The sequence below is a fragment of the Diabrotica virgifera genome, chromosome 6 (assembly GCF_917563875.1).
Source record: "Diabrotica virgifera virgifera chromosome 6, PGI_DIABVI_V3a".
NCBI classification, from domain to species: Eukaryota; Metazoa; Arthropoda; class Insecta; order Coleoptera; family Chrysomelidae; genus Diabrotica; species Diabrotica virgifera.
Genome location: NC_065448.1, coordinates 14,294,681 through 14,321,841, shown reverse-complemented (window position 1 = coordinate 14,321,841; position 27,161 = coordinate 14,294,681). Strand labels below are relative to the sequence as shown.

At 33.4% G+C, this 27,161-nt stretch overlaps 2 protein-coding genes across 2 annotated transcripts in view; both read right to left on the bottom strand.

Moving 5' to 3' along the window:
* Nucleotides 1–569: 569 nt before the first annotated feature.
* Nucleotides 570–3,864, bottom strand: LOC114325402 (mediator of RNA polymerase II transcription subunit 6). Its single transcript, XM_028273470.2, has 3 exons — nt 3,542–3,864; nt 2,863–3,037; nt 570–1,456 (listed from the first exon to the last, which is right to left on the bottom strand). The coding sequence occupies exons 1-3, from the start codon at nt 3,742–3,744 to the stop codon at nt 1,097–1,099; spliced, it is 738 nt and encodes a 245-aa protein (XP_028129271.1). The 5' UTR covers nt 3,745–3,864; the 3' UTR covers nt 570–1,096.
* A 3,732-nt stretch (nt 3,865–7,596) lies between these two features.
* Nucleotides 7,597–27,161, bottom strand: part of LOC114325403 (conserved oligomeric Golgi complex subunit 1) — a 28,810-nt gene continuing 9,245 nt past the window's right edge. Inside the window, exons 8-13 of the mRNA XM_028273471.2 lie at nt 23,967–24,236; nt 23,678–23,912; nt 19,299–19,587; nt 9,426–9,857; nt 9,161–9,352; nt 7,597–7,843 (exon numbers count right to left, since the gene is read on the bottom strand). Of these exons, the coding sequence (XP_028129272.2) occupies nt 7,733–7,843; nt 9,161–9,352; nt 9,426–9,857; nt 19,299–19,587; nt 23,678–23,912; nt 23,967–24,236 (1,529 nt within the window). The 3' untranslated portion in view covers nt 7,597–7,732. The remainder of the gene's footprint in view (nt 7,844–9,160; nt 9,353–9,425; nt 9,858–19,298; nt 19,588–23,677; nt 23,913–23,966; nt 24,237–27,161) is intronic.

The window sequence follows — 27,161 nt, the reverse complement described above, 5'->3', positions numbered from 1 at the left end:
TTTAAAGTCGCCGAAATAGTACAAGCGATATATTATTCGACGCGCCTTCGCCAGACGAAAACAGATATTTACTTCCGGTTTCATGTATGTCTGTTCCCTCTATCTGTCTGTTTGCAAATACAGTGATGAGCGCGCTAATAACCGGCAAAATAGCACATAAGATGGAAAACGTATTAAGTTGTGAGATAAAATGAAATGAAACTAGTCGAGCTGGGAAATTTAGCGATAGTAATCTTTTTATTTACATTATATTGATTGTTTCCCAACTTTACACGTATCAGAGGAGTATGTCAACTAAAACTGTCACTGTGACAGTGGTATTTGCCAAACTCGTCCGATACGTCTAAAGGTGGGAAACAATCAATATGATGTAAATTAATAGGTTAATATCGCTAAATTTCCCAGCTCGACTAGTTTTATTTCTTTTTATCTCAAAACTTAATACGATTTCCATCTTTTCTGCTATTTTGCCGGTTATTAGCGCGCTCATCACTGTATAACTCCTACCCAAATACCATATATTTATGCATAAGAAGGCCACAATAAAAACTGATGAAAAAACGGACAAATCAATAATAAATACTTTATATTACTTACAAAAAAAATGTTATTACTTAATATGAGTAAACATCTGTTTCTAAAATGCTGAAAAAACATTTTTTCTTAAATAAATTTATTATGTCTTTTAATGTATATATTTACTATAATAAATGTTTTTATATATGCCTATCCGCTCTAAAAACGAACTAAAATTATATTTAAAGGACCTTACTGATTCTTACAGGGTTACAGGGGTCTAGGTTATAGGGGGAAAGAAAGAGATAAAAACAGTAAAAGATACACAATATACAGATTTAAATTATTTAGTTCCATATTGAGTTATCTATTAGATACTCTAACATAAAAAAGCAAATGAATGCAAAATAAAAGATAGTGGAATATAATAAAGGACGATGCTAGTGAACGATAGCTGGAATACAAAAAACTGAAACAAATAGTAGAAAAATTGACTATTTCACCTCAATTATACAATAAAATTGTGTCTTGGTCACAGGATGAGAAAACTGATGATTCTCAAGTACATAGATAAAAAAATTCAATGTAATCTTGGTTTCTTCTCTGGAGGTGGTTTGATTTTCCCCTGTTTCGGCTCCTTTTTTATCTCCTTATTCTCAGGAGCTCCATTGTCAGGTTCTTGTTTAATTTGTGGAGCTGGTGGTATTTTAGGCTGAGGAGGAGCAGGCAAGGGGAATTTTCTTATTAATTCTCCTAGTAACATATCAACCCTTTGTCTTTGAAACAACGAACTAGGTTCTTCCCTTGGTTTTTCATCTTTTTTTACCTTTTCAGCTGCTCGCTGAGATTTGAAATCCCAAGAATAGCCCTTACTGGGATGATACTTGGCAAAACCTGAAGATTCCTCAAAGGATGATTGCAAATAGTGTACGGCTGATAGCTGAAACAAAAATAATGGTTGAACCTTTTTTGAACTTGGGGGTTGAACTGAAAACATTCATCTTTACAACCTTGTTTAGTGATAGTGAAAGAACGAGATCAACAGTACATAAAGTCTATCATTCGTAATAAAATATTGAAATGGCTTGGTTTCTGTAAACTTTGAATTGCAGTGTTGGCAGAAAATAAATAAAAATGTTGCATAATATCGTGGCAACTAAATGTTCAGAATTATCTAGTTACTATGTATAAAATAGTCTTAACCGTTACTTGTAGCAAGCCTCTAGCGAAAAGCTCTGGTAAAATATTTATTCAAAAATGGCCAAAGGAAGTGCAACACACTTACTTACTAAATTTTGTGAATTGATAATTAAAAAATATTATCAGGGTAAAAAATACGAGAAATTACTGAATAATTAGATTTGGCTACGTCTATAGTTGTTGACATACTTAAGCATTATTGTGAGAGCGGATGTGTCCAACCTAAAGGCAAAAGTTCGGGTAGACCAGGAATTGTGTCTGACAGGGATCAATGATAACTAGTGAAAATTTGCAAACTAGGCTGTCACAAGCCCAACACTTTACAAGCTATCACAGCACAATTGATTTTGGAAGTGATTCTCAGGTTTCCGAGCAAATGACTCAACTTTTATAAGGTTGAATCGTAATTCTTTTATTACTTGTAATGTTTTAGGAGAAAAGAAAGAAGTCATATTCAGTAATGTATTGAAATTTAATATTTATGTGGGCCTCTTTAGAAAACGGGTTATCAGATGTAAGAATGAAGCAAACCAGAAAGATTTCCTCAAAAGCATTGTTAAGTTTCCCAAAGGAATTATAATTTGGGGGTACATTTCATCAGCAGGTTTAGGAAGATATTAGGTGGTGGAAGCACAGATTATGGAGACATTGTGTTGGGTCACTGCATAAGATGAAACCAAAATTGTTAATGATCCCCAGAGCATCGCCAACCTGAAGGGAAAATTAGGTGAATTATGAGATTCTACCCTGACTTGTTTCAATCCTCAGTAAGAACATGACAGACAGGACTGTTGGGGTTGTAAAAACGTGTGATAATGTAACCCCATATTATAAATAGTAATTTCTTGAATCGTCCGAACATTTAGTTGCCACTATATTATGCAATATTTTCATTTATTTTTCCACCAATACTGCAATTCAAAGTTTATGAGAAACAAAGTCATTTCAATATCTTATTATTAATGATAGACTTCAATGTATTGTTGATCTCATTCTTTAATTCAACAAGCAAGGTTGTGAAGATGAATGTTTTCAATCAATTTTCATTTTTCGTTTGTCAAAGATTTTGTTAGGGCTTGTATATTAGTAAGCTACTTCTGTACAAACATGTAGTAATTGATAATGTTATTTAAAGGAAAATATTACCAGTCTGGAGTTCAAAACACTTGCTAGATCAGGAGCCTGGTAAACAATACCAGCAATAATATAGTAATCTGCTAAAGCAATAGCCTGCTGAGGACTTTGCCTGTGCTGCTTTCGAATTACATACAAAATCGGTTCTTGAACGTGTAGAAGAACATACTCTACACCAGTCATATTTCTAAAAACAAAAAACATAAATGTTGAACAGTTTGCATATGTGAGTTCTTAATGAATGATATAAAAATAAATTAATAGACTTACTCACAATCAATTTTTATTTACTCCGGATGACAGGTTTTGCTTTCTACAATATGCGAAGCATCGTCAGGTCCCCGTCAGGTACAGGTATCATACCTTTTTGCTCCGTTATTGCTATTAGGGAACAGATGGAAAGGGCAGACTTAACTGAATTGATTAAAAAATATTTGGGCAAGTTCTTAAGGGGAAAGTGGCGAGTACAGCCAACAAACCAGTGCTCGATAGAAATTGTTTGTTTGTTATGGAATAAAAACTGTGATGTTATAATATATTATTAGATATTATTTGTACTGTACTGTTACCGGGACCTGAAGATGCTTTGCATATTGCAGAAAGCGAAACCGGTCATCCAGGGTAAATAAAATTGATTGTGAGTAAAAAAATATAGTTTTTCAAAGCTCTAGTAATTTCTTATTTTACTTACTGCAATTGGTCAGTACTGAGCCGCTGCATTTTGACAATTTCATTGTTACAAGTTCTATCAAAAAAAGGGTTTGATCCTTGGGAAAAGTATTCCATTATATTGGAAGTATTTAGAATGGGAATCCAGGCCGAATCATGCCATGAGAGACTAAGAGGGTTGTCGGGGATAGCCGGGTTCGTTATTCCCAGTCTGCCAGCCATCATTTTTAAATAATTAGCTACTATGCAATGTTTTAAATCAGATAAATATAAACAGATATACACAAATTAGTTAAAGTTAACATAAAAACATCTAAAATTATGAGGTTATGTTACTGACACCTGACACCTATGCCTGACACTGACATTCGGGTGACGTTAGTGACAAACGACACCAAAATACTGTTTTATTGGTTGCATATATATTAGGTCCCAATATACTACCGCCAGTTCGATTGAAACAAATTAATTATTGCAGATTCAATTAAATTTACAGTATGAATATATTTGTACACACGGTAGCACAGATTTGAGAGTTATTAGTCAGTTAGTTCAATATTAGTAGTTGCCCAAATGTTGTCATCTATCGAAATGTTTAGTTTGACAATAGTTCCACAGGTAGCAGCACCAGTTAGACTAGTAATTCTGTATTATTGGTTGCATAGATATGACATACTAATATACTGCTGTCATCTTGATTTGAAAGCGTAAAGCCGAACGTTTGTGTATTACTGGTTGTATAATTAGTAGGTGTTAATATTCTTTCTTTAATGTTTAAAAGGCCTTTTAAAAATCCATAGGTGTCACCAGGATGATCCTAAGGGGGGTTACAACTACTGGAAGGTCTCTGAGGGGTATGGTGTTAAGCGTATATAGCTCAAAGTCCATCCCAATGGGGGGGGTCATAACCCCCAAAACCCCCCTGGTTACGCCTATGTAAAAATCTAATTTAAAACAGGAATTTAAATGCAAGGATAAACAATATAATGTTCTATATTTTAGTTACTTTTATGTTTTTCAGAATATCCGATTTAGGCACCAACGCCAGCTGAAAAATTCACTGAAAATCTTCAGAGAATGTTGCTTCAAGTATAAACAGATATGCTCAAACAAACTTATATGGAATAATCTGATATTTTTTATTATTTTAAGCGAATTAAAGTTAAATTTTATTTTCTTTCATTAAGGCCCCGTCTCACCATCAAATAATTGACAGTTATTTGATCAAACTTGACAGTTAGTGACACAAAGTGACAGTTAGTATGTATAGTTTGTGTCACTAGTCAAGTTTGACTGTCAAGTTTGATCAAATAACTGTCAATTATTTGATGGTGAGACGGGGCCTTTACACCTCTCCGGAGCCTAACTACAGGTTATAGAACCAAATCAACATACCTGCGAGCTATTCGCCCTGAGCTTCGCTGGTGTCGCTCCTGGCGGATTAATAATTCAACTTTCACCGGTAACTTTTAAATTTATTATTTAATTGTTATCGCTTAATATTTACAACACAAAAAATTAATTAAATTATAATCGATTTTTTAAAGATTTTGCTAATCATTTTGACGTTCTATTGATAAAATATGAATTTCTTACTTCGGATACTTTCACAATTATCGTGTAGATGGCGCTAAGATTAATTTATAATTACATATTACGGAACATTAAAAAACTTAAATTCAGTATTTAAAACGTAAGTATATTTAAGGTAAAAATATATACCACAGCTTTGGCCAACTAATATTTTTTATAATTAATGTTTTTACTTTTAATTTTAAATTAATTACTTTGACATTTGTCAAATTTCCGGTAAAGGTTTACAGACTTGCCACTACTGGCGCTCACGAATTTGTAAATATCCCCTCTACGTACGAGCTCACAGCGTATAACCTCTTCGGTACGGTGATGCACCCGTGTGCATCATGCTTGACTGTCCGCTACGTACGGTGATGCACACGGGTGCATCATGAGCTGGCGTTCGCCAGCGGGTAAGCGCGCGAATCCGTATATAAGGTGCGTCTTGCCGTATGACGATCCGGCGCGAAGGGGTTAAAGTTGGTTGGATGAAAATTAAAGGATTTTTTACCGATCATAATTCCTCCCCAGAAAACGACCCTTCCTCTTTTATATTTGTGAATAGATCTGGCAGTTTTCCTTTCTTGCTTGTCTTCTTCGCCCGCTAAGTACACGAATTCGTTAATACGAGGGTTGAGAACAATAGGGTACCAAGCGACATTTTGTACAAAATCGTTTTTTTTAAGAATCGAATGATAGTTGAAAAACGTTGAATTGTTTCTAGATGACGGTGTAATCAATAATGAAAAAGGTTTCAAGTACGTGAAATACTTTCAGGTTAGGGCAATAAGGTTCCAAGCGACAAGTACTTTAAGTTAAGCTTTGTACCCACGTAAGAAGTTATACTTCTATTATATGATTTCAACGAAACAAATATACTTTCAATGGCGTACCCAGGGGTGTTTGTCCCCCCTTCAGCGCGTATAAAAAATATTTAAAGAGTACAGTGGAACCTCGATAAGTCGGCCCCCGATAACCCGAAAGTCCGGCTAACCCGGACCGATTTTCATCGGACAAACATTTCAACAATAAAATGTATGTATTATGTTAAAACATTTTATCTGCAGCCGCTTCTGGAATGTCTTAAAAATATCGAATTTCATTGATAAAACTTCCCTTCAATCATAATATAATATTTGAGAGATAATGGGTATCTGTGTAATTTGAACTATATGATGGTAAAAATGACTCATGCACACGGCGGCGGCAGAGCGACATTCATTATCGCAAACAACAGGCACCTGTTATTCCTTTATTTATTTTCAACTGTCTTTTAAAAAATTGTTTTTTAAACAATGGTCTTTTAAACAATGAAAGAGTCACTGTTCTTAAATTACGTAAGCAGACCAGACGAAATTATTGACACAACCAAACTGACTGAGTTTTTTTACCTAGAAATTAATAATACTCTATATTGTCTATACTAAACTCTATACAACCATAGGTAACTGTGCATATATATTTCATATTATTTTGCTTATAAGGGACTTTATCTATAAGTATACCGTATTTTATTAATTTTTACCATGCTCTCCGGCTAACCCGGATTTTCGATAACCCGGATCAGCCGCGGTCCCGATTAATCCGAGTTATCGAGGTTCCACTGTAGTAGGAAAATGTAACATTCTACTAGGTGCGCCACTGTAACAGTTTATTTGTATTTTATTTAAATGTCAAACTAATTTTAATACTTACCTACTTTCTAATAAATTTTGACAAAATGAAAAATGAAACAGTTACTGAAAAAAAAATTCAACAAATTGAATTTGCCTATAAGTGGATGCCAAATCAGGATCAGGAATATATGAGGGCATCCATTTCTGAATACAAAAAAAGATAATAGGTTTTTCCATAATGTATAAGTATTTTTTTTATTTTCATTTTATATTCTGCTGTTTAAGCTAAATTTAGGAAAAATATGTTTTGTGTTATTATGTTCTATTTAAAAATAAATATTCGATTCATTTTGAAATTTATACCTTAATTTCACCAATTGCGCTAACAATTTTTGGAAAACGAAAATTTAAATTTTTTTGTGAAATGTTTCTCATAATTCCATAAGGTTCCAAGTACAAGGCTTATAGTACAATAAGGTTCCAAGTACACTGCAGACGTCAGTAAATATGTTACAAAATTGCATATTAGAATCTTACTTATGACATTATCTAACGTGAGGCGTTATCACAATTTACCACATTGTAGTATAAAATAATTTTAAGATTTACAGTCCTTCAAATAACGAAGTTACAATAGTTTAAAATTAGAAATTTGTCTCCTGAAAAATTTATGAAACGGCGCTTGGAAGCTTATTGTTCTCAGCCCTCGAATAATCTGATTTTACATATCCTACTTTCTAGTTATTTTATTATTATATTTACACGTATAGCTTCCAAATGCCGCGGGTTTCAAATACATAGTGATTCCATATAAGTTTGATTGAGTATATGTTTAATTCGAATATGGCAGTGTCCATAAAATTGTGTAAATGTGTGAAAAACGACATTATTATTGCTTTTAAGGAGGTATCTGTTTCTTTTAATCGTTACTCATTTATAAAAACCTTTAGACAAAACTAGATAACATTTTATATACACTTTGCAAACAATAAACATATCTATATAAAAAAAGTCAAACGGTATCAGAACCAGTCACTAGTGAGTCCGCCGAACAAAGATGCGCTCTGTCTCATGAAGCTTGCTGGATCTTGGAATTTGTTTGAAGGTACTTTGGACGATTTTCGAGTGGTCTCCTAAATACAAATATATGAATTACAAATATAGTTTAAATTTTAGAATTAATTAGTTTAAACTAGAATTAACTTATTAAACACAACATTAAAATTAACAACCAAAGTGATAACAAACAAATTGAATGAAATTATAACATTAGCAGAAGAACAACAAGGTTTTAGGTTGGGAAGGTCATGCACTGACGCTATATTTGTAATGAGGCAAGTTCAAGAGAAATCGTTGGAATACAACAAACCGGCATATTTATGTTTCGTAGACCTTAAGAAAGCATTTGACAGGAGCACACTAAAGGACGTTATCCATTTGTTATACTCGAGCTCGAGAGAGGTACCTCTAGGAATAATTAAAACGATCGAAAACATCTATCAGAACAACACAATAACAGTAAAAGTAAACGATGAATTAACTGACTCAATTGAAGCCGGCAATGGAATAAGACAGGGGGATTCCTTGAGTCCTTTATTGTTCAACCTGATCATGGACGAAATAATAAAAAAGTAACAACTAAAAAATGATACCAAATGGGAGAAAAACAACTTAAAATAATCTGCTATGCGGACGATGCAATACTAATCTCTCAAAGTGAAGATGATTTACAACGTATGCTGCACCAATTCAACATAATCGCCAGAAAATTTAACATGTTAATTTCCTCACAAAAGACAAAATGCATGGTTATAACAGCAGATCCAATAAGATGTAAATTGGAGCTGGAAGGTCAGATAATAGAACAAGTGATGGAGTTTAAATACCTAGGCATCACACTATCTAGCTACGGAAGGCTCGAAACAGAAGTGGAAGATCAAGTGAATAGAGCAAACAGAGCCGCAGATTGCCTGAATGACACAATATGGAGAAATAAAAATATCGGAAAAGAAATTAAAGGCAGAATTTACAAAACAGTCATCAGACCAATATTAACATACGCGGCAGAAACACGACCCCACACAGAGAGGAGAAAAATATTGCTCGAAACAGAGGAGATGAAAACCCTTCGAAAAATCGATGGTAAGACTCTATGGGACAGAGCTGGAAGTACAGATATACGACGGAGGTGCAAGGTGTATAACATTAATAACTGGGTAAGAAACAAAAGAATAGAATGGAATGACCACATAAGCAGAATGACAACAAATAGGATAGTCAGAACAGCAAGAGACGGTTCCCCAATAGGAAGACAATCAGTGGGAAGACCACGAAAACGATGGAACGACAACTTACTAGAGGTACATTGAAAAACAGACAGAGACATGTCTATACAAAAAGAAGAAGAAGAAGACAAATATAGTTGTTAAAAAAATATATAAAATACTAACCTCGTCATTTTTGGTTGTTGTTCCTGGTAATTTTTGTGAAGGAACTGATACAGGCAAGAGTGGGAACCACGTAGACATAGATGGAGCACTCAAAGCTAGTAAATTGGGGTTCTGGATTCCTTGCTTCAACTTGTCGGACACTCCCAGATTTGCTAATTGATTTGAAGATGATAGAAGACATCCTGCTATGAGCTAGAAAAATACAAATCATTGAAGTGAATTTTTTTCTCAGGCGAACTTAAAAAATAATGTAATTTGCTCTTACCTGGGACTGTATTACAGCCTTCTTCACATTGTTTTGCAAATACGAGTAAAAAACGTCCAAATCAAAGGGGTCTATCCTACTTTTAAGAGTATCACAGATATCTTGGGAATAACTCAACAGCTGAATGTTCTCTCCGGGAATACATAGAGTAGTTAAGAACTTAACGTCAAACAAAAACTGCAGAGCTTGTTTCTGGTTCAATTTCTCTTCTGCGGATATCCTCTTGTAATGTTTAAGGATGATCATAATGTTCTTTTCTATGAATTGGGCGTGGATGGACTTGGGTACGGTGTGGGGGATTTTAAGGCCTATGGTGTTGTTGAGTTGGTTGAATATTTCGTTTAGGATCAAGCTGGGCTTTAATGGCACTTGGATATGGGACACGAAGACTTTTTCGTCCGTTTGTTCTTGGATTTCGATTTCATCCCACCTCTACGACAAATAAGACGTATTATGTCAAAGAACAGGCACCCCCGTAAATATAGGCAAAATACCCCCACCCCCAGAATTAATTTTTTCTCGTTTTTACGTTCTATGTGACTACAAAATAAGACTCAGCTCAATTTTAACCCGCGTTCCCCTCCATATGATCTCAAAATCGTCATTTAAAAAAAATTTGGTGTGCATAACCTAAAATTTTTTTTTTTTCGAAAAAAACGTATAACTTGTTTTTGAAGATCTAATATTTTTGTGTATTTGTGTGTATTTTGTGTGTACATATAATTTGATATAATATTTCTATAGAACATTCAAAAATTGGGCGAAACACTTTCAAGTGCCTCCAAAAACATGTTTTTCAGGTTTTTTGAGGGTTTTGCGGGGTTAATAACATGAGAGAATATGAACATAAACAGTTTCAGACCTCAAAGAAGATAGAAGAAAATACAAAGATCTTTTATGCGACAAAACAAGGTTTTCTAGAGTTATTGGTGGTTTTTACTGGATTTACCCAACTTTCTTTACCTTTCTACATCATTAACACTTTGGCTGCGTTACGGGACAAATAGTTCTCGTATTACACTAATCATTGGTTGCGTCGACTTTGTCGTAGCCCACTGTGGCAGGGTTCACAAAAAAGGTTCATTGCGGGACATATATGCCTCTTAACGCACTTAACGTCAGTTTATAAATATCTCTAAATGCAGCCTTATCCATACCAACTAGAAGCACCGTTGGAGAAATTCACAGCCAAACAAGTTTTCAACAAAATCGAAACAGATATGAATCCGAAAAAGTCCCCAGGGTTCGACTTAATCACTGCAAGAATTTTAAAAGAACTTCCCAAGAAAGGCGTGCAATATTTGACACAGATTTTTAACGCAATCTTAAGAACTGGTTACTATCCCCTTTTGTGGAAAGTGGCACAAATCATCTTAATACCCAAACCAGGCAAGCCTGTAGAAGAAGTTAAGTCCTATAGACCTATCAGTCTACTTTCAGTGATGTCAAAGGTTTTTGAAAAACTCTTACTAGACAGATTACAGCCAATCCTCGTGGAAAAGCAGCTAATACCCAACCACCAGTTTGGATTTAGACAACAACATGCTACCACCGAGCAAATTCATCGAGTCTGCAATTCCATAAACAAAGCCTTAGAAGAGAAGCAATACTGCTCTGCAGCCTTTTTGGATGTCTCGCAGGCTTTTGATAAAGTCTGGCACACTGGCTTGCTATACAAAATAAGAAAAGTCCTTCCTCTCAACTACTTTCTAATCCTCAAGTCCTATCTCTCCGACCGCCATTTCCTTGTAAAAGTTAAAGATCAGTGCACTAACTTATATCCAATCAACGCTGGAGTACCTCAGGGTAGTGTCCTTGGACCAGTTCTCTACCTACTCTACACAGCAGATCTTCCTACAAGCCAAAACATCATCACAGCCACATATGCAGATGACACAGCAATCATTGCAGCTCACTCAAACCCGTACATCGCCTCGCAACTGCTCCAGACAAATCTCGACAGTATAAATATCTGGTTACAAACATGGCGAATTAAAGTAAACGAAAGCAAGTCAGTACATATAACGTTCACTAATCGAAAAGATACGTGCCCAACCGTCTCAATAAATAATCAAGTACTACAACAAAAGGATGACGTAAAATACCTAGGTATGCACTTGGACCGCAGATTAACGTGGAAGAAACACATATTCACGAAAAGAAAACAGTTGGGTCTGAAACTCAATAAAATGTACTGGCTGATAGGAAAAAGGTCACAACTGAGTTTGTACAATAAAATTTTAGTATACAAGGCAGTGATTAAGCCAATATGGAGCTATGGTATCCAACTGTGGGGATCTGCGTCGAGATCCAATATCGACATCCTGGAGAGATTCCAATCGAAAACCTTGCGCATTATCACAAATGCACCGTGGTACATGCCCAATGAACACATCAATCGTGATCTCCAAATGAAGACTGTCAAAGAAGAAATTGCCAGTTACGCCCAAAAATACGACATCCGACTACAAAACCACCCCAACAGGCTAGCGAAGAACCTAATGAGACCCCAGGCAAACAGAAGGCTAAAGCGCCACACTCCAAGCGATCTACGAACAAGATTTTAAATTTTAAATTTTCAAAAATATTTTATTTATTATAGAGTTTTATTTATAGGGTTTTATTTATTAGTCACAAATAATTTTGTTAAGTACTAAAATTATGATTTTATAGGTTATTGTCACTGGACAGTCTCCTGCAAGTCTCTTTTAATTGTTAAACAATTTACTTATTGTAATCATTATTACAGATTGTAAATAAATGGGATGTTAAAAAAAAAAATGCAGCCTAGGTGTTAAACAGCATGTTTTGAACAATGTTATAAAATAACTTGAGACGATGTATTTCCCATATTCAGAGAACCTAAAGATTTCTGGAACCATGCAAAAAACGGTTTTCAAGGTGTTTTGCTAGATTTTTCTAATTTAGTTGTTGTTATGCGGCATTAAATGATACGTTTCAAAGTATGTTTCTGCCAAACGGGAGATCATGTATTTTTCAGCTTTACAGAAATACATGCAACGTAATCTTATAAGAAAAAACCCGTTTTAAAATGTTTTTAGAAGTTTTTACTGGATTTTTTCATCTTTTGCCATCACGTTTAAACACCATTCTTCTTCTTCAGGTGCCATCTCCGCTACGGAGGTTGGCAATTATCATAGCTATTTTAATTTTTGAGGCAGTAGCTCTAAATAGTTTTTTGAGCTGCATCCAAGGTTCTTCAGCCATGAAATTCGTCTTCTTCCGATGCTTCTTCTGCCATTAATCTTTCCTTGCATTATGAGTCGCAGGATACCATACTTCTCGCCCCGCATCACATGTCCGAGATACTGTAGTTTTCTTTCTTTAATTGTAAGTTCAACTTCCTTCTCTTTACCTATTCTTCTCAGTACTTCGTTGTTCGTAACTCCATCTACCCAGGAAACCTTCATAATTCTTCTATAGGTCCACATTTCAAAGGCGTTAAGTCGTCTCATTGTCTCTACATTTAACGTCCATGATTCCACTCCATAGTATAGTATACTGTATGTATACGTAACATTTTGTTAGGCGTAGTTTAAGAGCTAATGTTAAATCTATGCTACATAGGACCTTTTTCATTTTCATAAAATTATAACGTGCTTTTTCGATTCTGACTTTGATTTCTGCAGTGTAGTCATTCTTTTCTGTTATAAGTGTTCCTAGGTAAGTGTACTTTTTTACTCTTTCGATCTGTTGGCCCTCTGCTATTAAGATTTCGTTAGTACAGTCGAACCCGCTTAATGGAATAGCCTTTGTGCAAGGCAAAAATATTCTTATAACCAGGATATTCTAATAACCGATCATTGGTGGCTAATCGAAATAAGGGTTACCGAATATACGTAGGTATAGTAGGTAATAATATTATTTACATACTATGCCAATGTGTAGTTTTACATACTATGCCAATATGTAGTTTTATTACATACTATGCCAATATGTATATCATATATGTAGGTACCTACATAATCAGCGACATTCGTGAAAGAACAAAGATTACTGATGTCGCAGAACGTATAGCAAGGCTCAAGTGGCAATGGGTCGGACATGTTGCCCGAGATAATCCCGAAAAATGGACACAGAGACTAACAAACTGGAGACCAAGAGAGAACAGGCGAGGAGTAGGCAGACCGCAGAAGAGGTGGGCAGATGATATCAAACAAGTCGCGGGCAAGCAGTGGATGAGAATTGCCAAGAGTAGAAATCGATGGAAGCAAATGGAAGAGGCCTATGTCCAGCAGTGGACGAACACAGGCTGAAGAAGAAGAAGACATAATCAGTGTATGTAAATGGTTTTAGGTCTTTTTACGTCAATAATACAGTAGTGTAACTAGTACTTATCTATGTATGTGTTAAATACCAAATTACATTACATGTATGTGAATGAATACATTAGGTAATTAATATGAAATGTATGCAATATGTGGATATGTAAATATTTTCTTATTAAAATGCATATATAACAAAATTACTTTTTTTTTCTTGAGAAATTATTGGTAATTATAGCTTTTTCGTTGTTAATCCGTGTGGTCATCCTTAATCCATTGGTTGAATAGAAGTTTTATTGGCGTCAAGAAATGGATTGTTACATTCTTGTTCTTTTCCCTTCTTTTCGAATTTAACAAAGCCATAATTCACATCTTGTAAACAAGTAGGTACTCTCTGAGTGAATTCTAAATAAACTGCTTCTAACAATTTTATAACAGGCAACAGTGCCTTTGTGTAGACAAATAAAAATTATTTTATGACCCATGCATTTGTCGGTCATGCTGCCCATGCTAAAGATCGAATTGGTATTCGTAACAAAGTAATAAATATTTATTACCCTAATAATATCTAATCCAGCACTACAGGCCGTTGACGACAAACCATAATACCAAACATAATTTAAATTTTTAGTAAATTGTAAAAAAAATATTCTTTGACCTGCAAAATATGCTAATAAGCGGTATTATCTAGTTAGATCCTATTCCAATAAACAGATAAATTTATTAAGGAGTAAATGGAAATGTTTCGGGAACTTGAATTTATATTCCATAAACCGGGATATTCCTATAACAGGGATTCTCATAAGCGGGTTCGACTGTATTATGGCTGTTTTTTTTTAATTTTCATAGACTTCGTCTTTTTGATATTAAGAGAGAGTCCGTACTCCCTACTACACCTTACTATTTTACTCATGAGTCTTTGCAGGTCTTGTAAACTATCGGCTATTATTACTGTATCATCTGCATATCTGATATTGTTAACTAAGACTCCATTTACTCTTATGCCGACTGTTTCATCTTCCAGAGTTTCTCGCATTACCTCTTCAGAATAAGCGTTAAATAATAGAGGTGATAGTATGCAGCCTTGCCTGACTCCTCTCTTTATTTCCATTTCTTCAGATGTTTCTTTTTCAATTCTTACTATTGCTCGCTGATTTTAATAGAGGTGTGTTATTAGTCTTAAATCTCTTTCATCTAGGTTTTTAGTTTTCAGAATTTCCATGAGTCGATCATATTTTACTTTATCAAACGTTTTATTGTATTCTATAAAACAGACGTAAAGAGGACGGTTAACATCCAAACATCTCTGTGTCAGCACATTGAAGGAGAATAATACCTCTCTGGTACCCATACCATTGCGGAACCCATATTGAGTGTCACTAATATCCAGCTCCAGTTTAGAGTGTATTCTGGCGTGGATAATTTTCAGCAGAATTTTCAAGGTATGTGACATTAAGCTTATGGTTCGGTAGTCACTGCATTCTTTGGCATTCATTTTCTTTGGCAAACACACAAATGCTGATGTCAACATTTCTCTAGGGATGATTCCCGTAGTATAGATAGCGTTGAACAGTTCCACTATTATGTCCAGGTTTTTCTCGTTGACCAACTTTATCAGCTCGCTAGATAATTTATCTGGACCAGCAGATTTATTGGTTTTAGAGTCTATTGCCTGACTAACCTCTGATTTGGTTATCTCTGGGCCCACATCTCCGGTTTGGCTATCTACGGATGTACTAGCTTCTCTCTGGTCATGAAATAGTTCCTCGATGTACTCCTTCCACCGTCGTAGTTTTCGTTCTGTCTCCATTATAATATTTCCATTTTTGTCGAGCGATATATTTGAGGTGCTTCTATTTCCTATTCCGGCTAGCTAAACACCATTAAGCCGCGAATTTTAAAGAAAACCTGGTTTCTCGTATGTTTTAAGAAATCTCTAGCTTCTTTAGATATGAGAAATTCATCGTCTTAAGAAACCCTTAAAAACCCAAAGATTTTTAAGGGGATTTGGGAGATTCCCAAATTTTGAATGTCCTAAAGAAATCAGTTACTTCAATTTAGGTAGGTATATACAATTACTCTGGGCTAATTAGCAAAATTCATGGAAAACTTATTTACCAGCAATTTTATTGCTGGAATCGAATTATAAGATCCTATATATTAATAATATAGTTATGCAAAGTCCGCAGATAGTGTGCTACTTTTTTTATAAACAAAATGGCGCCGACAAATCGTATTTTTTTCAATTATTTCTCTATAACTCCGAAGATTTTAACTTTACAACAAAAACACCCAAACAAAAATTCACCGCAATTAAATTCTGCAAAGAGATAAGTTTTTCACGATTTGCTCCGACGAAAGTTTTCCTCGGAAAATGCGGGTTTTCCTAACATAAACTCTAATTTTCAAATAAAGTTTTAGGTAAGTAATTATTAATCAATAATTAAATAACTTAGTGACATCAAAGCTTTCTTGGTATAGATTGTAATTCCAGAAGCCGGTGAAAATTAAACGAATATTTTAGCAACAATTCAATTGTTAATAAACAATTTACGATCGCAATAATAACCAAAATAATCATGATACATTGATCAAACTTATAAAGATTATAAAGATGAGATGCTTATTTAATATTTTATCGACAAAATATAAATTTTTCTTTTTTTTTTGCATAATCTTTAAATTTTGAAAAAAAAATAGTTATAATACGCTGGTCTAATTAGTAAAGTACAAAGAAAGGTTATTTACCAGCAATTTTATTGCTGGAATCGAATTATAAGATCCTATATATTATTAATATAGGTATGCAAAGTCCGCAGATAGTGTGCTACTTTTTTTATAAACAAAATGGCGCCGACAAATCGTATTTTTTTCAATTATTGCTCTATAACTCCGAAGATTTTAACTTTACACCAAAAACACTCAAATAAAAATTCACCCCAATTTAATTCTACATAGAAGCATGTTTTTTCCGATTTGCTCCGACGAAAATTTTCCTCGGAAAATGTGGGTTTTCCCAACAAAATCTCGAATTTTCAAATAAATTTTTTGGGCCAATAATTATTTATCAATAACTATATAGCTTGGTGAAATAAAAGCTTTCTTGGTATAGATTATAAATTCAGAAGCCGGTGAAAATGAAACGAATGTTTTAGCAACAATTCAATTGTTAATTAAAAATTTACAGTCGCAATAACAACCAAAATAATCATGAGACATTGATCAAACTTAGAAAGATTATAAAGGTGTAATGCCTATTTAATATTTTGTCGACAAAATATAAATTTTTCATTTTTTTGCATAATCTTTAAATGTTTAAAAAAAATTGTTTTAAAAAAATTAACATTTCTCAGAAAATGTTTATTATATTCTAATTTTATAAAATACTTAAAATGCGTATTTCATAGGTCTTGAAAATGAATGCTTTAAAAAAATTTTCCAACCATTTGCAAAAAAGTTATGAAACAGCAAAATAAATATACGAAAGCTCCGTTGTTTATAAATTGTTTTAATTGTTTCAAAGCTTAAAAGTGAGTCTATGGTACAATCTAATTATTCACAAAGAATGTCAAAAATTAGTGCAATGGTTATATAAAATACTTTTTTTTGTAAGTTTTAGCGCAAAAGTAGGCCTGATACAGAGTCGGAGCTAAAATGTTCACTCGAAGCGACTGACACGCAGCATATTATATTATTTATAAAAGTGTACGTCTCGCGCGGCCGGTCGTCGCTCCGAGTGAAAATTTCAGCTACAGTGCTGTATTATTCTACTTTCGCGCGTGTAAATTACAAAAAAATATATTTATAATCTTTAATTAAAATATAACCATTAAATTGATAATCGATATTTTTTGTAGATAATTATCTTGTACATTATACTCACTTCTACGCTTTGAAAGAATTAAAAAAATATATAAACACCGTAGTAATCGTATGTTTACTTTGCTGTTTCATAACTTTTTTGTAAATTGTTGCAAAAAAGTTTTAAAGCATTCATTTTCAAGATATTTAAAATGCGCATTTTAGCTATTTTTTAAAATTACAATATAATAAAAACTTTCTGAGAAACGTTAATTTGTTTATAACTATTTTTTTGAAACATTTAAAGATTATGCAAAAAAATAAAAAATTTATATTTTGTCGACAAAATGTTAAAAAGGCATCTCATGTTTATAAGATTTCAAAGTTTGATCAGTGTATCATAATTATTTTGGTTATTGTTGCGACCGTAAATTATTAATTAACAATTGAATTGTTGCTAAAATATTCATTTAATTTGCATCAGCTTCTGGAACTATGATCTAAACCAAGAAGGCTTTTAAGTCACCAAATTATTTATATATTGGTAGATAATTACTTATCTAAAAGTTTATTTGAAAATTAAAGATTTTGTTGGGAAAACCCGCATTTTCCGAGGAAAATTTTCATCGGAGCACATCGGGAAAAACACGTCTCTATGCAGAATTTAATCACGGTGAATTTTTATTTGAGAGTTTTTGTTGTAAAATTAAAATCTTCGGAATTATAGAGCAATAATTGAAAAAAACACGATTTTCGGGCGCCATTTTGTTTATAAAAAAAGTAGCACACTATCTGAGGACTTTGCATACCTATATTATTAATATATAGGATCTTATAATTCGATTCCAGCAATAAAATTGCTGGTAAATAACTTTTCCCAAAAATGGCGTATTCTCCGATAATCAGCCCAGACTAAATATACAACCTATAAAAAAACTTTGATATGATCTATTTTGAAGTATATGTATAACCAAAAAACCCCGTAAAAACAATTTGGCGCAGCTTACGAAAAAATCTGTAAAAATCAGAAATATATTTTTTGATAAAATACACAACATAAAAAATTAGACTGTAGCCATCTCTAAAAAAAGTTATACCTACGCTTTTGTCAAAAAAAATTCATCTTTAGGTTATGTACACTCAACCTACAAATTGATTGCAACCCACTAAAGAGAAATAAAAACAAATAAAAAGAATGTGTGTGTACTTTGTACGCACGTAAGAAGTTATACTTCTATTATATAATTTCAACGAAATAAATATACTTAATAGTTACAATACCAAAAATTAACAATAATTACTAAAAATTAACCAAACTTTGAACCCGCGATCTCTCGATGTCTGGTCCAATGCTATACCAACCGAGCTATCAAGCCCCGTGCTATTGACGTGTCGGATATAATTACACATCACGGTGACAAATAGATCAAAGTGAAGTATAAAAATAGATAATTCTATTATCTTACGCCCGAGGAAGACAAATCCAAGACACAAAAATTATAATAAATAATACATTTACTAAAAACACTAATATATTCTTTTAATGACTTATTTGCGCTGATACATACATAATTTGAAAGATTAGCAACGAACTACATACTGTCTGTATTTCACCCTCGATCGTAAAGAAGTATAACTTCAAAAAAGACGTTTTTGAGGGTAGGCGGGAGGTTGCGGGTTAAAACCCCACAAGAAAACGAAAAAAAATTGAATTCTGGTAATGAGGACATTTTGCCTATCTGAACGGGAGATACCCTTTGTAATAAATCTTGAAAGAATCACTTACACTGAGAATTTTGAGCATCCTCTCCGGACAAATGTTGTTTAGTTCCTCACAATGCTTCTCAGTGGCTTCTAACACGCTGTTTGTCCAATTGGTCCACAAATTCTGGCTTGTAGTGTTGAAAGCATCACACACTCTGATCCAGTCATCGTTGGAGATGTTAAATATGCAGCATCGATGAAGATGCGGACACAGCAACGTGATGGCTTGCATAAATCTTGCCAGAATCGTGGATTTCGTGATAAAGTTGGATGTTTGGGTGGTTAGAAGGTTATTACAATAATTTGACAGTCTGAAAATAAAAATCTTTTTATACCTACCTATTGCCTTACAGATTGGAAGCATGGGAAATAAAGATACTTCGCAGAATGTTTATTGGAAAAGTAGTAGAGGGCGAATGGAAAAAAGGAACTAATGTAGAAGTGTACCAATGTATACTAACCTCCCAATAATAAAAGTAGTGAAAAAACGTAGACTAGAATGGCTCGGTCATCTAGAAAGAAATAGTCAAGAATATTGGTTGAACAGTACTTGAGGGCAAAGAAAGAGGAAACCAAGAAAGAAATGGAGAGATGTAGTGATGGAAGATGTCAGAGAGATGGGAATCGGAGATTGGAAGCTGACAGCTAAGAACAGAAAACGATGAAAATTATCCATCCAGCAATGAGCCTAAAAGGCCTGTTAACGCTATACATACATACGTATATTTATTGCTGGATCTAAAGGACATAAACAACAGACCCCAGCCTGTCAGAGTTAGTCAAGGATAACATGGGGGTATGAGTAAGCCAGGGGAGGCTGTAATCATTTAAGAGACTCTGAACAATAATGATACCTTTCGGGAGAGTCGTGGAATGATTCAGAACACACTTGAGTGATTTAGAAAAGATTGGACCATTTTAGAAGTATCCTGGAATATTCCAAGAGGCATTGGAGTGATCTAGAAAAAGCATCGAATATTTGACGACTGCCCTTGAATTTTTCAGGGCTTTTGGAAGAATGCAGAGAATATTTTAGGTAGCTCTGGAAGACTAGACGGTTCAGAGCAACTTGGAATACTTTAGAAGGTTGTTAGGGCTTCAGGTCAGCATGGCATATTGTAGGGGGTTCTGAAAGACTTTAGAAAGTCCTTTAAAGTTTTAGGACCATCCTGAAATTTGCCAGGGGCTACAGGAGGAATTGAAAGCTGCTCAGAATATTTTAGGGGCCCCTGGAAAATTTTAGAGCAGCATGTATGGTGTTAGAGGACTCGGAAGAAGTTTAGATCGGTTTGGAATTTGTGAGGAGATTCAAACGAATTCAGGACAGTATGGCATAGTACGGAGGGCTTTGGAATACTTAATTTAGCCATGATTTCGTATGGTATTGTCCCGTAATTTCTCAGGACAAACTGGATAACCTTATGAAAGCCTGGAATATGTTAGTACTATCCGGGACTTTTGCAGGTGCCACTCGAGGAATTTAAAACAGCTCAGAGTTTTGTAGGGACCTGTGGAAGACTTTAGAGCAGCTTTAATCGTTTAGGTTTAGGGGACTCTGGAGAATTTTATTATCGTTTGGAATATTTCAGGAAATTCTGACGAATTCAGGACAAAATAGCATAGTGTAGGAGGCTATGGAATAATTAATAGAAGAATGATTTGGTATTCAGGACAAACTGGAGATCTTAGAAAAACATTGAATGTTTTAGGACTGGCCTGAAATTTTGCAGGTCGCACCGAAGGAATTTTAAGCTAATCAGGATGTTTTAGAGGCCCCAGGAAGACTTTAGAGCAGCTTTTATGGTATTAGGGAACTCTGGAGAATTTCAAAGCAGTTAGGAATTTTTAGGAGGTTCTGACAACTTCAGAGCAGTATAGGGGTCAGTTTAGAGCAACCCTGAATGTTCTTGGAAGCCTGGGGATACTTTAAAGCAGCTTGGATGATTTTAGAGGGATACAGGGAACTTAAGACTAGCTTCAAATGCTTTAGGAGGTTCTGAGAACTTTAGAGAAGCAATACTTTAGCATGCTGTGAAATAAGGGCATTTGTAGAAGAATATAGGGCATTTATACAGCAATTAATTTTTTGTTCTCTTGTATATCTAACGATTAGGAACATAACAATCTCAGTGAGTCACAAGATTTGCTTACCGACCTCATTTTCAAAGAAAAACTACTGAAAAGTACTAAGAAAATCGCGATAAGGTTTAGAAAGGACCGAAAAAGGTATAGTAGGCCTCAGTGGCGTGCGGTGACATTTTCGGAAGAGAAAGCGATTCAATAAGGGTTTAACAAATATTTTCTTACGAGGGTCGAGATCAAAATATATACCTACTTAATAGATGTATACCTAATGTATTACCTGTTAACTTATATCGACTAAAAACAAGAACTACAAAAAATTAGGTATAGTGTTTAATCCAGACTGAAAGACATGCACACGCCTTGAGAATGAGATTCGGGTGATACAAATTCATTGAGGCAAGGAGGATTTACTCTTATAAGCGGGCGTCACTCAATCCCGTCCCAATGCTTCATACTATCCACTTCCCCTCCGATAGCACTCTGATGCGCTATATGGGCTCTCTATCAGCAAAGTGCTTATTATGTGGGAGTCCTGGATACAAGGACTCACAAACGAAATCCTACCCCGATCAATGCAGGTTAGTGACTCTAGTGACTCTAGTGACTTAGTATATCGTATATCTAGTGACTCTAGTGACTTAGTATATCGTATATCTAGTGACTTATCATCGATCTGTACTGCTTGCTCAGGGTCGAGTCCCTCCTCCAGGCTTGGTTTCTTTACACTTAAGAAAATGAGTTCTATTCAAAATTGTTTTTATATTCCGATTTCGAATCACCTTCCATAACACACAACTTTCAACAATATGACACTTATTTACTTATACTTGAGTCCTATTCTCTTATCAACCAATGCAAATTTTTTGTCGATAACATCGTCGTAAAATTTTGGATTTTCTGATAATTGTTTAATAAATGCGCTCTTTTTCAATGGATAATAGGGCTAACTTGGAAAGTCTGTCTTCACTTGTAAAATTTATTGTAAAACTTTTGATGCGTTTTAATACTCAAAAACTTCGTTCAACTGATGCACTTGTAGCTGGGATAGTTAGTACCTACTACTTAATTCACACAACTTGCCCACTTCACACAGAGACTGATTTAAACCAGTCGTATTAAAAAAATTCAACCGATTCCTAAGTATTTCTTTATCACTAATTTCAGGTGTTTTATAAATGACATTTAACTGAGAATGCAAAGCTAGATTATCAAAAAAAATCATAATTTAATCGTACTGAATTAAATATGTACATACCTCTGTGGGAGATTTTAATGAATTATAATTACACATATTAAAATTACATAATTCTACATATTTTATTTCTTTAAAATTTTCAAAGTGATAATTCATTTGTTGTAGAATATTATCAAAAATTTCGATGTATAATCGTCGATAGGTCTCTCTTTCGCCGACAATATCAATCATCATTATTTTTCTTTTAGGTTCGAAGCCCATATTTTCAGCTTTATCCCAAATATTTTTTAACAGCTCATTTTTTAATCATCATAAGTCATCAAATTGTCTTGTACAAAATGCAATGTCACTTGACTTCGTCTGTAAAATGTCGTAGGTACTATAAAATATCAGTAAAAGGAAAAATCTCAAAATGTCAAATAAAATATTAGTAAAAATATTAAGCAAAAAATTGAAATCGAGCCATTTGTACCTAAATACCTACCCCTTATAGCAGCAGTAACAGACTCCGCATCTCGTTTTCGGAATCGGAAGCGGTCGAACGAGCGCTTCCAGGCGTATAAAAATTCGCGTGAAAGGAACATGACTAGCGGGTGAGGTTATTAAACCCTGACCAATTTTTGAACGGGACAAATGCATGACAAGCAGCGATTTTGAGATGCGCTTCCGTCAGGACCGGACTGAATCGTTGAATTGTGTGCTTATTTGAGACCGTTCGTATGCGATCAATTTTTAATAATGTTTTAATGCCTATTAGTTACATAATAGATTACTTAGATTAGGGAAACATTGTTGATAATTAAATACTAATTAATAATATATGTATTTTCTTATATGGAAGTATAGGGAAGCGGTGCTTCCACCGCTTCCATGGACCGCACGCCTCTGGTAGGCCTACATAAGCTCCGCAGCGAGGAATAGGTTTAATTATCTTTTGAAGCAATGCCTTGATCCAAGAAAGACCTGACAGCACGCGCTAAAGTCTACCCCATATCTACAGTCTAAGGTCTAGATTTAACACCAATTGATTTGTTTGGTACTTAAAGATTTAAAAATTATCGCGTAAAGTTGAATTTATTTGTTGGATTATTTATCCCATCAAAATTGTTAGTTTTACTTACTCTAAACAAGTTTTAATGCACTCTGCTTGGAGATGATTTTCGATTTCATTTTTATCGACGAATTTCCTCTTAAACTTAAAATCCTTTACAACCACAGTAAAGTTAATATTGTCGTTGTATTCTTTGGCGTACAAATATTGCGAAGCATCTTCCAGCAGTTCCAAATATGTTTTATCTAGTCTACTACAAAGACTAGCTATATTCTGCGAATATCCTCTCGCCTTCATTGAAAGACCTACAACATATTATGATTATTTTAAGTACATCAAACGCATATTACCCCTTTTACCTAAATGTGTGCGTTCGTTCTTACTGACGTCGTCCATATCCTCGGCCCAAATGTACCACGTCAGGTCGGTTTCCGATTTTTCCGATGCACTGGCAGAATCCAAAATTTGTCGCACATGATCCTGAATCACTGTCAAATTCGAAGACACCTTACGACAGATCAGACTTCGACATCTTTCAGTGATCACGTCTTGGAAAAAGAAGTACCAAACATCGAAATTCTCAGGTAGGTGGGAATCTTTGCAGATCTGGTCCCAATTATCAGGAGGTTCTACAAAAAAATAATATATTTATATATAAGAAATGGACGTACGTATCTCAACTAGTCATAACAGGTGACATAATAGTGATAGATAAAGTCTGGATTATAAGCATTTTACTTTTCTTGCTTATAATTAGGATTTTGGTTATTCTTGACTTATCTTTGTTTATTTTACTTCTTATGATAAACTATACTGAAATTTCATGTTACTTCCTGTCTTAAGCAAAATTCTATGAAGTATACAGAGCTATAAAACTCTAATAATTCAATAAACCATAAGAATTTTAGGCTTAGGAGATAAAAGGGAAAAACCATCGTTATACCTGTCATGTAATGAACTAATATTTGTCTGCAGACAGCCCAAATTTATTATATTGTTGTAAAATAGTACCGGTACATTTGCTAAATTTTACGCACCAATCACATCTGCAGATGTTGAAAGAACTTTTTCTACGTATAAATATATATATATATATATATATATATATATATATATATATATATATATATATATATATATATAAAAAACACTTTTGAGTTTCGGTGGGTTGGAGTCAATAAAAAGGGGTTGTTAGAATACTATTTTTTATTACTCGAGCTTTCGAATGTGTTTACATTCATTTTCAAGAGCTAAAAAGTAACTGATAAAGTGGAAACAAAGATCATGTAAAAATATAACTCACCAGATAAATCTAGATTGGTTATTAAAACTTGCTAACATTAATACATATAAATAAGAGGAAAACTATTAATATCCATAAAATGAATTCTTCCCAGACTGCATAATATAAATTAATGGCCAAAAGATTTAAATTTTTTTTTTTTTTTTTTTCAAATGAATTTTGAATTTGTATGATCGGTAAATTGGAAAAAATTTTAATACAAAAAGTCAATGTCAGTGAAAAAATCAGCCTACATCGACAAGTAGCTAAAAGTAATTTATTTAAATATATTATAACGTGATGATTTGTTAAAAAAAAAAGAAAGAAGAAATAAATAAGTAGAGAAAAAAATATTTTAGTAGTTTACAGAAGTACAAAAGAAATGTAATAAGGATGTGAAAAAAGTGAAATATTTATGGTGCTCTGAATATTATTTAAAATTATAAGGAAATGATGTAATTATAAATTTTGCTTAAATTTTGAATTTCTGATCTTTTATTTAAACTATGATCACTTCTACTAATAGATACCATTTCCAAAAAAGTCCTTTTGAATTTATTACCTTCATTGCACAAAATTTTTATGTTGTTAAATTTTTTTTTTTTTAAATTTTTTGATTTTTTTTTTTTTTTTTTTTTTTTTTTTTTTTTTTTTTTTTTTTCTGATTTTTTCACTGACATTGACTTTTTGTATTAAAATTTTTTCCAATTTACCGATCATACAAATTCAAAATTCATTTGAAAAAAAATTTAAATCTTTTGGCCATTAATTTATATTATGCAGTCTGGGAAGAATTCATTTTATGGATATTAATAGTTTTCCTCTTATTTATATGTATTAATGTTAGCAAGTTTTAATAACCAATCTAGATTTATCTGGTGAGTTATATTTTTACATGATCTTTGTTTCCACTTTATCAGTTACTTTTTAGCTCTTGAAAATGAATGTAAACACATTCGAAAGCTCGAGTAATAAAAAATAGTATTCTAACAGCCCCTTTTTATTGACTCCAACCCACCGAAACTCAAAAGTGTTTTTTATAAACAAGTCAACAAAGTACTTCTTTTTTCTTTATATATATATATATATATATATATATATATATATATATATATATATATATATATATATATATACAGATATAAGACATAGCTTTTACAAGAAAATTTTGAAAATCATATTATTGTTAATTGTTTTTATGCTAATGGCCATGAATAAAAAATATAGTAATATGTTAATTATTTTTCGACTCTTTTTACATTATAGCTTAACACTTTGATAATTTTTTATTTATTGTTAATAATACGATTTTAATTTTAGGAAAGGTAGATCAACAGAAGATGCAATAAATAAAGTATTTGAAATAGTAAATGAAAGCATAAAAAAGTATGTTTTAATGATCTTTATAGACGTGTCTGGGGCTTTTGACAATCTTTGGTGGCCGTCATTCTTTGAAAGACTTCGAAGAATGAGATGTCCAAAGAATCTGTACGGAAGTCTCAGAAACTACTGTCAAGACCGATATGCAAGCCTAAGCTGTCCAACAGTAAAAAAGACAAAACATATCACAAAAGGATGTCCACAAGGATCAGTATGTGGACCTATGTTCTGGGATGTAATGCTAGAGGAACTGTTGGAACAATTGACTATAGATCCTGAAGTGCTTGGAAGCATAGCATATGCAGATGATTTGTTGTTGATCATAGATGCAAACTCAAGAAGAGAATTAGAAAATAAATCAAATGAAGTATTAATAAGAGTAAATGATTGGATGAATAAAGTAAAATTAACAATATCAGATTCAAAAACAACATATAGTTTAATAAAAGGAAATTTAGAAAGAGATCCAATTATAAAAATTAGAGGGAAAACAATAAAAAGAAAAATGGAAACAAGATATTTAAGGATTATAATAGACGAACAAAAATTATTTACAAAATACATGAGTTGTGTCTGTGAAAAGGCAACAAAGATCATGCATAGCATTGCTAGTCTAGCACAGAAGGAATATAGAATTTCGTTCCGACAGATGAGAATATACCTAAGTACAATACTTGCATCAATTGTAGGGTACGGTTCAAGTGTATGGGCACATAGATTAATAAATAAAAAAAAATGCAGAAAAATTAAATAGAGCTCAGAGAGGATTTCTTGTAAGAATGACGGGAGCATTTGGAACAACTGCAACACAGGCACTCACAGTTTTAACTGGAGTAATGCCAATGCATTTAGAAACACAAAAAAGAGCATGTAATTATTGGCTAAAAAAAGA